Genomic DNA, 14800 nt, shown 5'->3' on the forward strand with positions numbered 1-14800 from the left:
GCGCAGAACCCACAGACAAATATGATAATAATACATATTCTTTAATCTGATATCTATTGACTGATGGTCTGAAAGACCCATGTTTCATGAAAATCATCTGTTTTGCAGTGGAGGCTTCCTAAAGGCTATGCATAGCTGTGGTTTAAATTGCACATTTAATCTTCTCTTTCACTCTTGAGAACTGTTTTTCCCTGATTTTTCTTTTCCTCTGGTCTTAAGGTCATTCCAAGGGCTCTTGTTTTTCAAAAATATTCTAGTAATTGTTCAGGGAATAATAGAAATGTTCTAATTTACCTCATGCCGGGTTTACATCCTAAAGTACACCCATTGTCCTGTGTTGGCTTTAAATGTCAGAGAGATTGTGTTTTGAGTCACAGTGGGCTAAGCCATTACATGGCCACATACAAGGTTAATTGTGGTAAAAGTATTTCCACTTATTCTCTTCTCTAATTATACTTTAAATTGCATATATAAGTGTAACTTTTTAGATACCTAAGGAGAGGTATTGTTTCCACTGAAGAAAAATGTTCCAAGTTGGAAGGAATTCTAAATTCATACCACAACCATATAATTAATATGACAAATAACACCACGGTGGCCCACCTTTTCTATTCAAAAGAGTGAGACAAATGAGTTGCTAATACAGTCTTACAGAACACCTGACTTACTCACTCTCTCCTTCTCTCTCCACCTTTTTCTTTTACCCCCGATGCCCTCTTTTCTCTCTTTTCCCCCTCTTTCTGTCTTCCCACCCAGACGGTGCTGATATCGAGGATGACCCTTCATGTTCTTGGACAGCATCATCTCCTTCCAGTAAGGATCAGACTTCTCCAGGACACTGCGAGGACTATGATTTTGGCGAGGAAGAAGGAGGCCCTGGCCTGCCATACCCATGCCAGTTCTGTGACAAGTCCTTCAGCCGCTTAAGCTTCCTCAAGCGCCACGAACAGAGCCACGGGGATAAACTCCCTTTCAGCTGTACCTTTTGCAGTCGCTTGTTTAAGCACAAGCGCAGTCGAGATCGGCACGTGAAGCTACACACCGGTGATAAGAAGTACCACTGTGGAGAGTGTGACTCTGCCTTTTCCCGCAGTGATCACCTCAAAATCCACATGAAAACTCACGCCTCGAACAAACCCCACAAGTGCCCCGTGTGCCGCCGAGGCTTCCTTTCGTCCAGCTCTCTCCACGGCCACATGCAAGTACACGAAAGGGGCAAAGATGGCAGCAGCTCAAGCCTTTCTAGAGCTGATGAATGGAAGCTGAAAGAAACTAGCAAATGCAGCCGTTGTGAGGAGGGCTTTGATGTCCCTGAGGAGCTCCAGAGGCACATCGCGGAGTGCCACCCTGAGTGCTCTCCATCAGAGGATGGAGGCTTGGGTGCTACCCTGCAGTGCATTTACTGCCACGAGCCCTTCAGTGATGAGGGAACCCTGCTGACCCACATTGACCAGGCCCACAGCCGAGACAGGAAGGGCCACTCTTGTGCTATCTGCTCTGAGCACTTTCTGTCTGTCGAGGACCTCTATGCTCACATGGACATCCACCAGCTGCCCGAATCTAGTAACCATAGCAACAGCCCTTCTTTGCTGACCGTGGGCTACACCTCTGTCTCTAGCACCACTCCTGACTCCAACCTTTCTGTCGACAGCTCCACAATGGTGGAGACAGCGCCACCTGTGCCCAAGACCAGGGGGAGGAGAAAGAGGGCGGCTCAAAACACATCAGATATGGGAGGACGATCCTCCAAACAGCCTAAAGTCTCATACAGTTGCATCTACTGCAACAAGCAAGTGTTTTCCAGTTTGGCTGTGCTTCAAATTCACCTGCGAACCATGCATTTGGACAAGCCAGAGCAGGCTCATACTTGCCAGTTTTGTTTGGAGGTCCTGCCCTCTTTACTAAATCTAAATGAACATCTTAAGCAGGTCCACAATGCAGAAGACCATGCTGCCATGTTAGTTAGCTTACCTGATGCTCTCCTTCAGTGTAACTTCTGCCCTGAGGTAACGAATGACCTCAACGGCCTACAGGAACACATTCGCTGCTCCCATGGCTTTCCCAGTCCTGTGGCAAAGGAGAGCAACGCCTTCTTCTGCCCACAATGCTTCATGGGGTTCTTGACAGAGACTACTTTGGAGGAGCATGTCCGTCAGACTCACTGTGATGGGGGAAGCCTGCGCTTTGACTCTCCACTGGCTATAACTCCCAAGGAGTCTATAGTAGAGGTGTACTCCTGTTCGTACTGCACCAATTCCCCAATATTCAACAGTGTCTGAAGCTCAACAAGCACACAAGGAGAACCACAAGAACATTCCACTGGCACTGAACTACATCAACAATGGAAAGAAATCTCTGCGCACTCTCAGCCCCTCTTCTCCAATATCTGTGGAACACAGCATGCTTAAACAAGGAAGTTTAGCCTCACGCTCTACCGGTTGAGTTCATATGTAACCAGTGTGGAGCCAAGTATACCAGTCTAGACCTTTTCCAGACCCACCTAAAAAACTCATCTGGATGGCATGCAGCCCCTACTCACCTGCCCACAGTGCAACAAAGAGTTCCCCAACCAGGAGTCCCTGTTGAAGCATGTGACGATTCACTTCACTATTACCTCCACTTATTACATCTGTGAGAGCTGTGACAAGCAGTTTACTTCAGTGGATGATCTACAGAAGCACTTACTCGACATGCACACCTTTGTGTTCTTTCGTTGCACGTTGTGTCAGGAGGTGTTTGACTCAAAGGTGTCTACTCAACTCCACCTGGCCGTAAAGCACAGCAATGAGAAAAAGGTGTATCGCTGCACCTCCTGCAACTGGGACTTTAGGCATGAGACTGAACTACAGCTACATGTCAAACACAGCCATCTGGAAAACCAGGGCCGTGCCCACCGCTGCATCTTTTGCGGGGAGTCCTTCGGCACAGAGGTGGAGCTGCAGTGCCACATCACTACCCACAGCAAGAAGTACAACTGCCGCTTCTGCAGTAAGGCCTTCCATGCCATCGTCCTTTTGGAGAAGCATTTGAGGGAGAAACACTGTGTGTTTGAGGGAAAGACACAGAACTGTGGTGCTAATGGTTCTACTGGAAGTGGAGTGGATGGCCAGCCTAAAGAAGATGCTGAGCTACATGGTCTCCTAACCAACAGCCATGGTTCAGGGGTAGCAGTAGGAGCTGTGGTGGAGTCTCAGAACAACCATGAAGTAAGTGAGGAAGAGATAGACACTGCAGACCCCTTGTTTGGGTGCGACATCTGTGGAGCATCTTACACCATGGATTCACTCCTCACAAACCACCAGTTGAGGGACCACAATATACGCCCTGGTGAGAGCGCCATGATGAAAAGGAAAGCTGACATGATAAAGGGCAACCACAAGTGCAATGTTTGCTCCCGCACCTTCTTCTCTGAGCCTGGGCTGAGGGAGCATATGCAGACCCACCTTGGGCCTGTCAAACACTATATGTGCCCCCATCTGTGGGGAGAGGTTCCCTTCCTTGCTCACCCTTACTGAGCACAAGGTCACCCATAGCAAGAGTCTGGACACAGGCAGCTGCCGCATTTGTAAGATGCCACTGCAGTGTGAGGAGGACTTCTTGGAGCATTGCCAGATGCACCCTGACCTGAGGAACTCCCTGACAGGTTTCCGCTGTGTGGTGTGCATGCAGACAGTCACCTCTACATTGGAGCTCAAGATCCATGGTACCTTCCACATGCAAAAGACAGGCACTATGTCCGGACCCCACCAACCCATGGCTCGCAACAATTTCACCTCTCATAACCAGCAGCAACACCATATCCAAAAACCTTTCAAGTGCGCCTCTTGCCTGAAAGATTTCCGGTCTAAGCTAGACCTGGTGAAGCTGGACATCAATGGACTACCTTACGGACTCTGTGCATCCTGCGTAGCAGCAGCTGGCTCCAAGAGCTCCAGTCCAACAGTGAACGGAGGAAGGCAACAGCAGCAGCACGGTGGAGCCACCACCCCAGCAACAACTACAGGCGCATGGATCCAGGGGGAGAGACTCAGTCCTGGAGACGCGAAAGGCAAAGCCGTCTCTTCGTCATCTTCGTCCTGTTCTACATCCTCAACATCCGCTGCCAAGACACGATGTTCCAGCTGTAATGTGAAGTTTGAGTCTGAAGCAGAGTTGCAAAACCATGTCCAGACAGTGCATCGGGAACCGGCTGTGGACAGCAACGGCGGGCAGATCAAGACCCCCCAGGTGTCCCCCATGCCTAGAGCCAGTCCCTCACAAACTGAAGAGGTATTGTTATTTAGTGTTGCTTTGAATTAGGTTGAATAGTTAATCAAAACATGCTGAGTTTCACAAATTGTTCTGTATTGCTTTTTGGCTATGATGTTTCTAATAATCCTTTTCCTTTTGGTCTTATTTTCAGAAGAAGACATACCAGTGCATCAAATGTCAGATGGTGTTCTACAGTGAATGGGACATCCAAGTCCATGTGGCCAACCACATGCTGGGTAGGAGATGTTTCATTTATTATGGTCTCTGTTGCACTTCTGGAACAAAGTCACTAAAACAGTCCTTGTGTAATATATTTGTAGATCAATTTGGCTTTTAGGTGTGCGATTTAAATGTTAGAGGGAATTATTAATTGTGTGTGACATCATCAATACAATATACAAATCATTAAGGAAAATTCCCCGAATTTCACAACAAGTATTTGATCATTTTGAATAAATTTCAGGACAGTCTTTCATACTTAAAAAAAAAAAAAGGTGAATCACAATCTAAGGACTGATGTGATATATGTAATAAAATATTTGACCCTGTCTCATTCAGGCTCACAAGTATCTGGATCACATCACCAAATAGGTGGAATTATTTTAATATTTTGACCATCAACTGCATCCCCAGTGTTGTGCATTTATAAACCCATCACCTTCATTTCCCCATGCATGTGAATGGTTTAAAATAGTACGTGTGCATGCTTGTGGAGCAGAATCTCTCCACTTCAAACCACTCTGTATGAAGGTCGTTTGAAGTAGTGGAAATATACAGATTATTGAAATATTAGAATACCAAAACAGATTTTATTCAAACTGTTTAAAATTCCAACTATTATTCCACGCTTTTTGAAAAATCTCCACATTGCTACCGTACATTATTTTTGTTTGTTTGTTTATCGTGCCTCCTCACTTAAGTAGCCTGTTCAGACGACTGAGATCTGAATACAACATTTGGTACAATACTTTCATACTCTCTGCATTTAATGACGTCAAATCAACTGAAAAAAATGGACATTGAATTTGATTATCATTGTGTTTCACAAAATTATCCCAAATTTCTCATTTTCTTTCACAAGATTTTAAACAAAGAGTGCTGGTGTAAGACTAAGCTCCACATTTTCAAAATGTCTTCACTTTCGGTTGTCATTTGTATGCAGGCAGAATAATTTGTAGAGAACAGACAATTGGAAAACAGGTTTTCTTGCCTGCAGTAAGTAGGCGTCTGAATTCCAGTCTCACGTTCCTTTATTCATTCATTTATTCAGCTCGTTTGGCGGCTCTTTCATTACACTGCATTATCTGTTGTCTTCAGTGGGAGAGAGACTCATTGATCTGTAACCAAACCGCCTCTCTGTTTGGGACACGCTTCTAGGCGCAGGTGAATTTAAACACGGTGGGCAATTCTATCAGGACCGGTAGGCAATTCTATCAGGGACCCACTGTTTGTGCATAAACAATCAGAAGCATGTGATTTGTGATTTTGATGCTTCGGTGTATTTGCAAAGGAGAGACGAGCTGAGAGTGTGTAGGTGTGTATTTTGTATTCATCTTTGCGATCTGCTCACCCACTATTCTACTGGGGGTGCCTAATACAGTACCATGCCAGCATTAGTCCTTTCTCTCGCAAAGGCAGGCACGGAGCACACTGGGAGGGTAGAAAACAAACCCCCCTACTGGTTATTTTATGTCTGTCAGCCGTACAAGCACACAGTTCCCCCATAATAGTGGAATTGAGACAGCTTAAGATAACAGGAGGATAGGTGATTGGGTTATTGTCTGATGTCTTTCTTCTCTGATATGCCGTTGCTTTGTATTCAACATGATCACAGGTTTCATCAGACTCCCCAAAAGGGTTTCTGTTACATTCATTTGTGTCTGGATCTCTAAAATATGGAGAATGCAAAACTCGTCGTGATGAAAATTTGCTAGCAAGATGGAGTTGGAGTGACTGCATTTTGTAAAACAGAGAAACTGAAATGGAACTGAATTGAATAAAGAAAAAAGAATAGACTGAAAAACTTTTTCATCAAGGTTACTTGTGTAAGAACAGTAACGGCGATCTCTTGGATTCATACAGCTTCTGAAGAATTGGTCCCTTTTTATAAATGTAGAATGGGGTTAAAGTCAATCCAGCCTGTAATCACTGCAAAGGCAATTTGGGCCAAAACACAGAAAAAAATACTCATTAGGAAAAGCTCTAAATACCTTCTCTACTGAAAAGGGGACACTTTCTCCTTTTAATGGCCATCTGCACAGGAGAGGGGAAACAGGGGGCTGGGGTCATCTCCGCTCAGCTGTCAGCGTTATTAGCGTAGGTAATGGAGCAGACGCTGGATTCATAGGGGTGTTGTTTTCATCCATGCCCCGCTCCATGGTGTCGGTTCACACTGATAACTCTATATATAGTGATGTGCCGTGACATAACCATAGTGCTAAGTGTATGGAACAACAAAACCTGAGCCTGTCTCACCCGGACAAGTCCATATTAGCTGCCTTTGTAATACAATAGTCTCCCGAAACCAAAGTGCGCGCCTCCTCCGCCCTCCACCTCCTCCCGTCGGTCCGAGGTGCTCGTGGCTGCCTCTTCTGTACGGTTGCCAGCACATTTTGATGCGTGGACATTACACTCAGACGACGGCGGTCCTGCTTCAGACTTAGAGCGCAGCTCTGGTGCCCAGCTACTCAACATTTACTATGATAATAGAGGCAAATGAAAGAGAAGGAGGTGGCCATGGGTGCAGAGGGGTGTGTGGCAGAACAGCCCCAGCCAAGCCTGTGAACGTCCCCACGTGTTTTAAGATGGAGGCCGCAGCCTGCTAGGGCCCAGATGGATCAGTACACATTTGCTGTACAGCTGGTCGCTCTGTTTGGGGACCTGGTGTGATACTCCTATGGAGAAAAAAATGATATCGCCACCATCCAAGGAGCAATTTAATAGCAGGCCAGAAGACAGCTGGCCACTCTTTAGTTTAGAGTTTTTTTGGCATGGCTCACTTACAGAATTGAGGGTGTCCGATTTTTCTCTAGAGACACACAGATTTATACAGCTTTCAGCTGCTGCAGTCACTATCAAACCTTTTTTTATTTCATTGAGATTAAAAAACAAATCTGTCCTGCAGTTCAATTTGCCATCTTGATCTGTAGTAATTGCATTGGACAGGAATGTTTAAAATCAATGTGCTTTCACAAAGTCGGCCATGTTTTTTTTAGTTGTTTTTTTTAAGAGGACCTTTGAAGGTCTTTCATTGACACAAAAGCCTGTTTGGTTTTATCAGCATGCCATCATGCTACCCCATTGCTTCACTTTGACCCCACTGTAAACTATGACATTGGAGCCTTGTGGGGGGGGGCACGTTTTGGCCCATTTATCGCACTGTTTCAAATGTCCCTCTGTGGATTTTCCGAGCCCTGACATGTTTTGAAGCACGGGCTGTGTCTTAAAGGGTTTTAAAGGTGAAAAGGGTTTTTGCTTTCAATCCAAATCTCATCTCACTCCTGTCCACTCCGAGCAGCGACTGCCAAGGTGGCAGCGCTCCGAAGGACAACTGTAAACAAACAAACCAAACCACATCCCAGAAAAGTGTTTTTTGGGGTCACCTCTACGGATTTTTTTGGGGTCGGTGACAGCACTGAGCTCCAAGCCAAGTCAGGGAGGAGCCTTCTCTCACAGAGAGGAGACGGTGGCCCGGTCGGCCCAGGCAGAGGGGGGCACTGGAGGGGTGGAAAGGTTCGGGGGCGGAGAGGGAAAGGCACATTTGCTGTACAGCTGGCCGCTCTGTGTGAAGCAGGCACTGTGGGCCGTTACGGAGCTGGAGAGGAGCGCGAGTGAGAGGCCTTTAGCTCTCCTCTAGTTTCTCCTCCTCCTTTCTGTTCTCTCATTCTCCTTTCCCACCTCTCTCGGGCCACTATTTCTCCATTTCCCCTGCCTCACTATCCAGCTCTAACGTTTTCCCATTCACTGCGCTCCAACCTGGCAAAGCATTCTACGTTGGCTGTCAGTGGGGGAACCGACAGGAGGCACACTAACAGTATTTGAAGCTGGAAGGCTTGTTTTGCTAAAGGCCGCAAATTATCCTTGACACATATCCTCTTGTCTTGGGCCCCTGGAGCAACTTGGCCTGTGTATGTTGATTACATGGTCTCCATCACTGTCTCTGCCCTGGTGGCAACACATTTACTACTCCATTAAGTGTTTCTTTTTTCTCCTTGTGCATTAACAGAATTTGGTATTTTTTGTTCTGTTGTTTATTTATTTTTCTGTAATCCTCTTTGATTAGGAGTGTCTGTTGGCGTTCGCTCATTCATGGAGCACACACACACACATGTAATCTTCTAACAAACATGGCCGAACACTCCTCATTTGACTCCTAGGGGATTGGATCAGTCAGAACTCAATAGACAACACAGCACAGGAACAGAATCAATCTTATGAAATAAATAAGAGAACAGGCTTGGACAGCCAGTGGAAACAAAGGAAACCATGCGTGCCATATACTGAGTGTGATATCTGCCTGCTTTATTAATTGGTGATTAATAACGCCTCTCTGTTCGTTAGCGCAGTCACCTCCCGTGCAGCCAAGTGTGTTGCTGCTAATATGCAATTATGTGCACCTTACTGCTCGTTACATTATACCTCTCCCTGACTAATGTGGCGTCCATGAGGAGAATAGAAAACGGAGTGAGCTGCAAGAAAGAAAAAAGAAAAAGAAAAAAAACATCAATAAGATTCTCACATTCACTGTGTTACCGAGCTGTCTGGGTGGAAAACAAAGTTTCTTACAAATTCCTCAATGTAACCAGGAGACTGCATTAAAAGTTTTACAGCATGCAGAGACTGTTTTGCTCTTCCTGGTGTTTTTGTTGTAAAGCAGAGGTAATTGACATCACCATGGGGATGCTCTGTTGCTAGGCCAGACAAGCTCAGGATGATGTGGTCCTTATCTATTGATTTCCCTGACATTTCCCCACACTTCACAGACTAGGCCAACATGTGAGAAAATATCTGATGCTCTGAGTTCATACAGCCTGTTTGTACAAACTCGGAGCGAACACTTGCTGCCCCTTACTGCATTGCAATTCGTAGGTTGATGTCACCATGGTGATCTGGGGCAAATTCCTCCCTGTGATTGGTTGAACTGTGCTCATTTGTTGAGCTAGCCATTGCCAAACATACATCCCACAAAATAATACAGATTTGTATGAATCCTACAATTTGATCTTTGAATTTTAAGACGTCAACTAATGAATGACTCACTGGCCTGCTCCTATGCAAGTCTAGTTGGAGGCTTGGGCGACCTGAATAAAGGTAGGCTCTTCCTGTGCTTCTGGCTATGTTTTATTGATATACAGGAGGGATGTCTCCTTTAGAGTGCTAATGCCAACCCTTGTTCTGAAGTGAAGCCCATAAATACTGGATGATCAGAATTAACCTCTGCATTACTCTCCCTCCCCAGTGGTCTCTGAGATGTCACAGAGGCGTAGGTGCATGCGCACCCCTGGTCTGATGGGGTTGCTTAGCAGTCTGACTAGAGGGGGGCTTATGGGAGAAGTGCAAACAGACAGTCCTGCCTTAGTAAAGGTCAGCGCTGCAACCTACACCTCTCAAATCCCAGCCTGGCCCTGATGGGACTGGGGTTCCGAGCGTGCCTCGAGATGCTTGTGTTAAGGGAGAATTACAGTGAGAGTCAAGTGGTGCGCTGCTGCCGAACGGCATTGCTTCAAGAGGTTGTCAGCACCAATAGTCGTGTGACAGATTTGATCTAACTTTGTGTCGTGGCTCTTACTCTGTGTGTTTGTGGAATGACATGCACGCTGGGACACCGGTAGCTATCGTATGCTACTAAATAGGGGCAGAGTCTCAATGTTGTTCACTAAATTGTTGTTAAGTACTCTTCATAGGTGCAGAGAGGTTTGTTTTAGAATACAAACAGACTTTGAAAGAGTGCCCCCCCCCCCCAAAAAAAGTTTTTGCTCTCTTTATAGTGCACAATGGTGGTTTTACAAAGTACCGTGTAACAAATTACTATCCTCATATTGAACTTTGTCTGTGTGAATGGCAGACACGGGAGGAGAGGGGAGGGGGATAGGGTTCTGAAAGGCCCCCCAGCGCCAAAGCCTTAATAATCATGTGAGCAGCGCTGGACTTCATTACCCTCCTGTTCGACAGGCCGAGTGCCAGCCCGGATTGCTGGCTGGCTGTGGCAAGGTCAACGGCGGAGGAAAAACCAGTTACTGTGTTACTCTGGAGCGGAATGGAGAGGGGCGGCCATCTGTCAGCTCAGGCCTGCCATACCCGCAGAGCAAATGGACACGGGCGGCCAGAGGAGAGGCCACAGACACCCATAGAGCTAAACCCAGTGAGCATAACACTGAGGCATCGACACAGATCCAGCCAAAGAGATGGGCCTTGGTACCACTAAAACACATATACACACACACACACACACATAGCGGAGAAGATAAGGCTATCTGCAAGATACTTGGCAGCAGGTCGTGTGTGTTTATGCATGTTTGTTTTTAGTGTCAGCGCACTATTGGGCCCCTACTGTTTTAAGTCCAGATGGCAAATCATTTGATATAAAGTTGATAAAAGTTTTGCTTGGCTTGCCAATGCTAAATGTTTTAATCATAGTGTTCCTTTATGAAGACAAATTCCTTGTAAGTCTAAGAGCAGAAAATATTTTCATTGTCTTTAGCAGAGACAACAGGCACGTTCGGGATCTCTTCTTCCAAACGACAATAAAACCACTGCCGTCTTATATACTCTCTCTTTCTATCTCTCTCTATCTCTCTCTCTCTCTCTATATATATATATATATATATATATATATATATATATATATTTATATACTCAGATGTCACGCACGTTTTCGTGTTTCACCTTGCTGGCTGTTTGTCGGCGTCTGAGTCGCACCGACCCTCTCTGTGAGGACCTTTACGATGCCCTCTGGCCAAAGTGGAAGAACCCTGTGGAATGTTCCAAAGCTCTCTAATAGGTTTCAGGTGCTGCGGGCCACCGGCCAGCCCCCCGCCATCACCCCACTCTGTGTGTCTTGTGTGATAGGACTCCCTGCTCGACAGTCAAAGCACCGCCATTTCTCCTCTAAAAGAGAGCGGGGCAGAGCTGCGAAATGGATACCCATCGTTGTTTATGGTAAAATTCACTTTGAGCCCAGTGCGTACCCTCCGACTTAATTTTAACATTTAAACAGCTTCTCTTACACATGTGGTTGCAGTTTGGGGCGGAAGAGCAATTTGCATCTCTTCCATCCCACAACTCAGCACAGCTAAAGTTCGTCCTTGCTTTCCCTCCTGCACCGAGAGTACCGACCCCCTGGCTTGAGCGTCAACATGCACCGGAAAACAGGAAGATGGTCCTGGGCGATTCCCCCCCTCCCCCCCACCACCATATTAATGGGAATTCACACAGGAACTCCCTGCATGAAAGCTTTATTAGTTATTAAGGTTTAATGTTGATATTGGTGCGTATATGTTTACTGGAGTGCACGGTGCTGCTGATGTGGAATTGTGGTGCAGATTTAGTAAGGAATTAGTGTACACCCAGGATTTAATTAAGGGATCTATTTCCATCTTGTTAGAAAGAGATAATGTGAGTACTGCATGCATCGTAGGTTACCATATTAAATGTTGCTTCCTGTAACAGCATTAATTCCACTACAGTAGTGCTTGTAGATTATAGAAATGAAACAACAATCTATATTTGGCTGGAAGGCCGTCTCAAGCACATGAGCAGCTCTCACTGTACGTGAGACATGTTTGAATTTGAAATAGTACGGCGTTGAGGCCAAATGGTCACACTTCCACTCTCTTCATATGTCTCGTTCCGTTTCCAGTGAACACTGAAGCGACGTGGCCTCTTTGTCTCTCCATTTGTCCCACCGCCGCCTAGAGACGCAGACCTTAAGCCACTCGCTCTCTGATTAATCTTTAACATTTATAATTACTAATTAAGTTAGTAAGAGACTTTTAATGTAGTCCTCCTTCAATGGGGAGCAGAGAGGACAACAGATCATTAGCTTCAATAATGAACGCGGATGAGACAGATAATGGCCTGTGATAGGTGAATACTGACAGTTATATTAAATGAGGCGAGTATATGGGAAATGCCGGAGCACTTGGTGGATTCAAAGGCACAGGGATGCAAGGTGGTGAGGCACGCCTGTGACTTCAGAAAGGCCGAAAAGTATGAGGAGATCTTAGAGATAGTTTGTACTCATTAAAACATATCTGTAATACATCCACAAGTCCATATTAGCATGCGTTACATATCATATAATGTATATCTGCTGTGTTAATTGTGTCAACCTCACTTTCAAGTACAGATTTTATTTATTCATCCGCTCTCATTGAGTTTTTGGTCTCCCTAACGACTTCGGTGTATCTCATTATCACATTATTACATTAGTGTCTGCATTATACTGGTGGCTGTAAGTTGCTGCCCATTAAAAGAGTCATTTCCTCTCCGTTTTTTTTTTTTCTTCTTTTCTTTTCTTTTTTTTTTTTACCTTAACGACGATGCTACTCTGGCACAATCCGTGAGCCTTCCCACTTTGGGGAAGGTGCTTATGCCATAATGATTATTATCATTAAGAAGATATTAATGTGCTTAGTGTTTGCGACCCAGCTGCTCATCATGGCCTGAGCTCCCTGCCGGGGAGTGGAAGAGAGCTGCTGCCAAAACGGACAGTGCACGTAGGCCACCGCCCACCTGTCCAGAGGTTTCAGGGTCAGCGGAGGTCACACCCACCTACCTCCCCGCCCTCTGCTGAACTGGAGGAGGGATGGCTTGGAACATCAAATTGGTGGAGATGAATTATGTTGTGTGGGATGAAGTCTAAAAATCTGTTTTTTTAAAACTCACCCCAGATTGTAAGCAACTTCCTCGTATACAATACAAGCATACGTATTAATTACAGTTATGGTACTCTGCTGTGCAGGGATATGTGTGTTTCCCTGCAGAGATTCATGCCACATAATTACTCATCGAATTGCAATCTTGCTATTATGTCGGCCTATTCCGGCAGCAGAGCACGAATGCTTGACTCCACTTCTTTTTGCATTGAATCAGAGTTCTTGTAAATGAGTCGACTCGTTTTCATAATTGATTTTAATCCAAAAGATCTCCAAAATATTCACCTTTTTCTTGCGTTCTGAAAGGGGTACAGTGGCCGGACGCTGCGATGACGCCCGTCTTGAAGCCCTTCTGTGCACACACACTGAAGGCAGCCTGTGCTCAGCCTCCTCCAGTCTCTCAGTTTCAAATTGCTGCTTCATTAGGGCTTGGAAAAGAAACCCATGGTTACATTTAATCAAACGAATCGGTATGGCAGACCCACATAATCAATCACAATCCTTATCCAATATGCTACATTCTGTAACTACCAAGCTGGCTTGGAGAAAAGTCAATTATGGCCCCTCTCTCTGCTCCTCTGTGATGTTATGCTGTTTCTGCAGTTGTTTTCATTATGCAAACACGGACCGTGTGCATCCAGCCCTCCTTCTCTATTCATGCAGTCATTTCCTGCTTTCCCTTTTTTATACTGCTAGTTCTTGTATGACACACAAGACTGGTGGTTTGTTGGGGAGGATGATGTGCCATATCTGGAATAATGAAATGAACTATTAATGATTTTTTTGTTTGCTCTCCAACCAACACTTGCGTTACACAGTGGGCTGCACTCGGTGATGTTCTTCATATTTCATATGTTTTGTGTCCTTATGGAGATGTTCTCCACTGTCTCTCTCTGTATGAAATCATTTACAGCTCTGCTTTCTCACCCCTTATTGCTGAGCTCATTCATATGAACGCAAACACGCGCACACACACACACACACACACACACACACTGAGGCACACGCATGCCCACACACAAACACTGTAAACATGCTCACTCACATACTGTACACTCACTCATCACTCAATCCATCAATGTGATCTGTGAATGTGAAGTTGTTTTTTTCTCTCCCTCCTATGCTCGTCTCGTGAGCTCTTTCTCCCTGCCTCTTCACTTCAACGCTCGCCGTAATACACACAAGCAAGCAAAACACACACACACACACGGGCACACACACACGGGCACACACACACAAGGTAGCTAGGTTGGTGGGGGCCATGGCTGCAGCTCTTCTGCGCAGTCCCAGAGTGGCTCCCGGGGCTCGGCTGCCAGTTGTTTGCCAGCGTCTCCGGGTGGAATTCATTCAAATTAAAGCGGTGGAATGAGGCCCGAGTCCCAGAATGCCTCGTCCCTCTCCTTCATCAGCATTCCGCCGATGAGAGTAATTAAAGCAGAAATTAATTCTGCTGTAAGCAGAGGAGCCACAGAATAACTGATATTAGAGGCTGGATGATGAATGCTTGGCATCAAGGGAGGTCTCACGGGAGGAAGGAGGAATTCAAAGATCTCTTTTTCTTTCTTTCTTTTTCTATCGTTCCACTTTGGCTTTCTTTTGCTCTCTTTGCCCAGTCCTGTGTTTTTAGTCCTTTGGTCTACGTTGTCTACATTCCTCACGTCCGTGCATTTATT

The 14800-nt window shown here is 45.7% G+C and overlaps 1 protein-coding gene across 1 annotated transcript in view; it reads left to right on the forward strand.

Moving 5' to 3' along the window:
• The window catches only part of LOC117746780 (zinc finger protein 521-like), an 89380-nt gene that overhangs the window by 38904 nt on the left and 35676 nt on the right, over positions 1-14800 (forward strand). Inside the window, 7 exon segments of the mRNA XM_034556086.1 lie at positions 757-2271; positions 2274-2291; positions 2294-2439; positions 2441-2503; positions 2505-3470; positions 3472-4269; positions 4403-4487. Coding sequence (XP_034411977.1) covers positions 757-2271; positions 2274-2291; positions 2294-2439; positions 2441-2503; positions 2505-3470; positions 3472-4269; positions 4403-4487 — 3591 coding nt within the window.

Source organism: Cyclopterus lumpus, chromosome 17, assembly GCF_009769545.1.
Source record: "Cyclopterus lumpus isolate fCycLum1 chromosome 17, fCycLum1.pri, whole genome shotgun sequence".
NCBI classification, from domain to species: domain Eukaryota; kingdom Metazoa; phylum Chordata; class Actinopteri; order Perciformes; family Cyclopteridae; genus Cyclopterus; species Cyclopterus lumpus.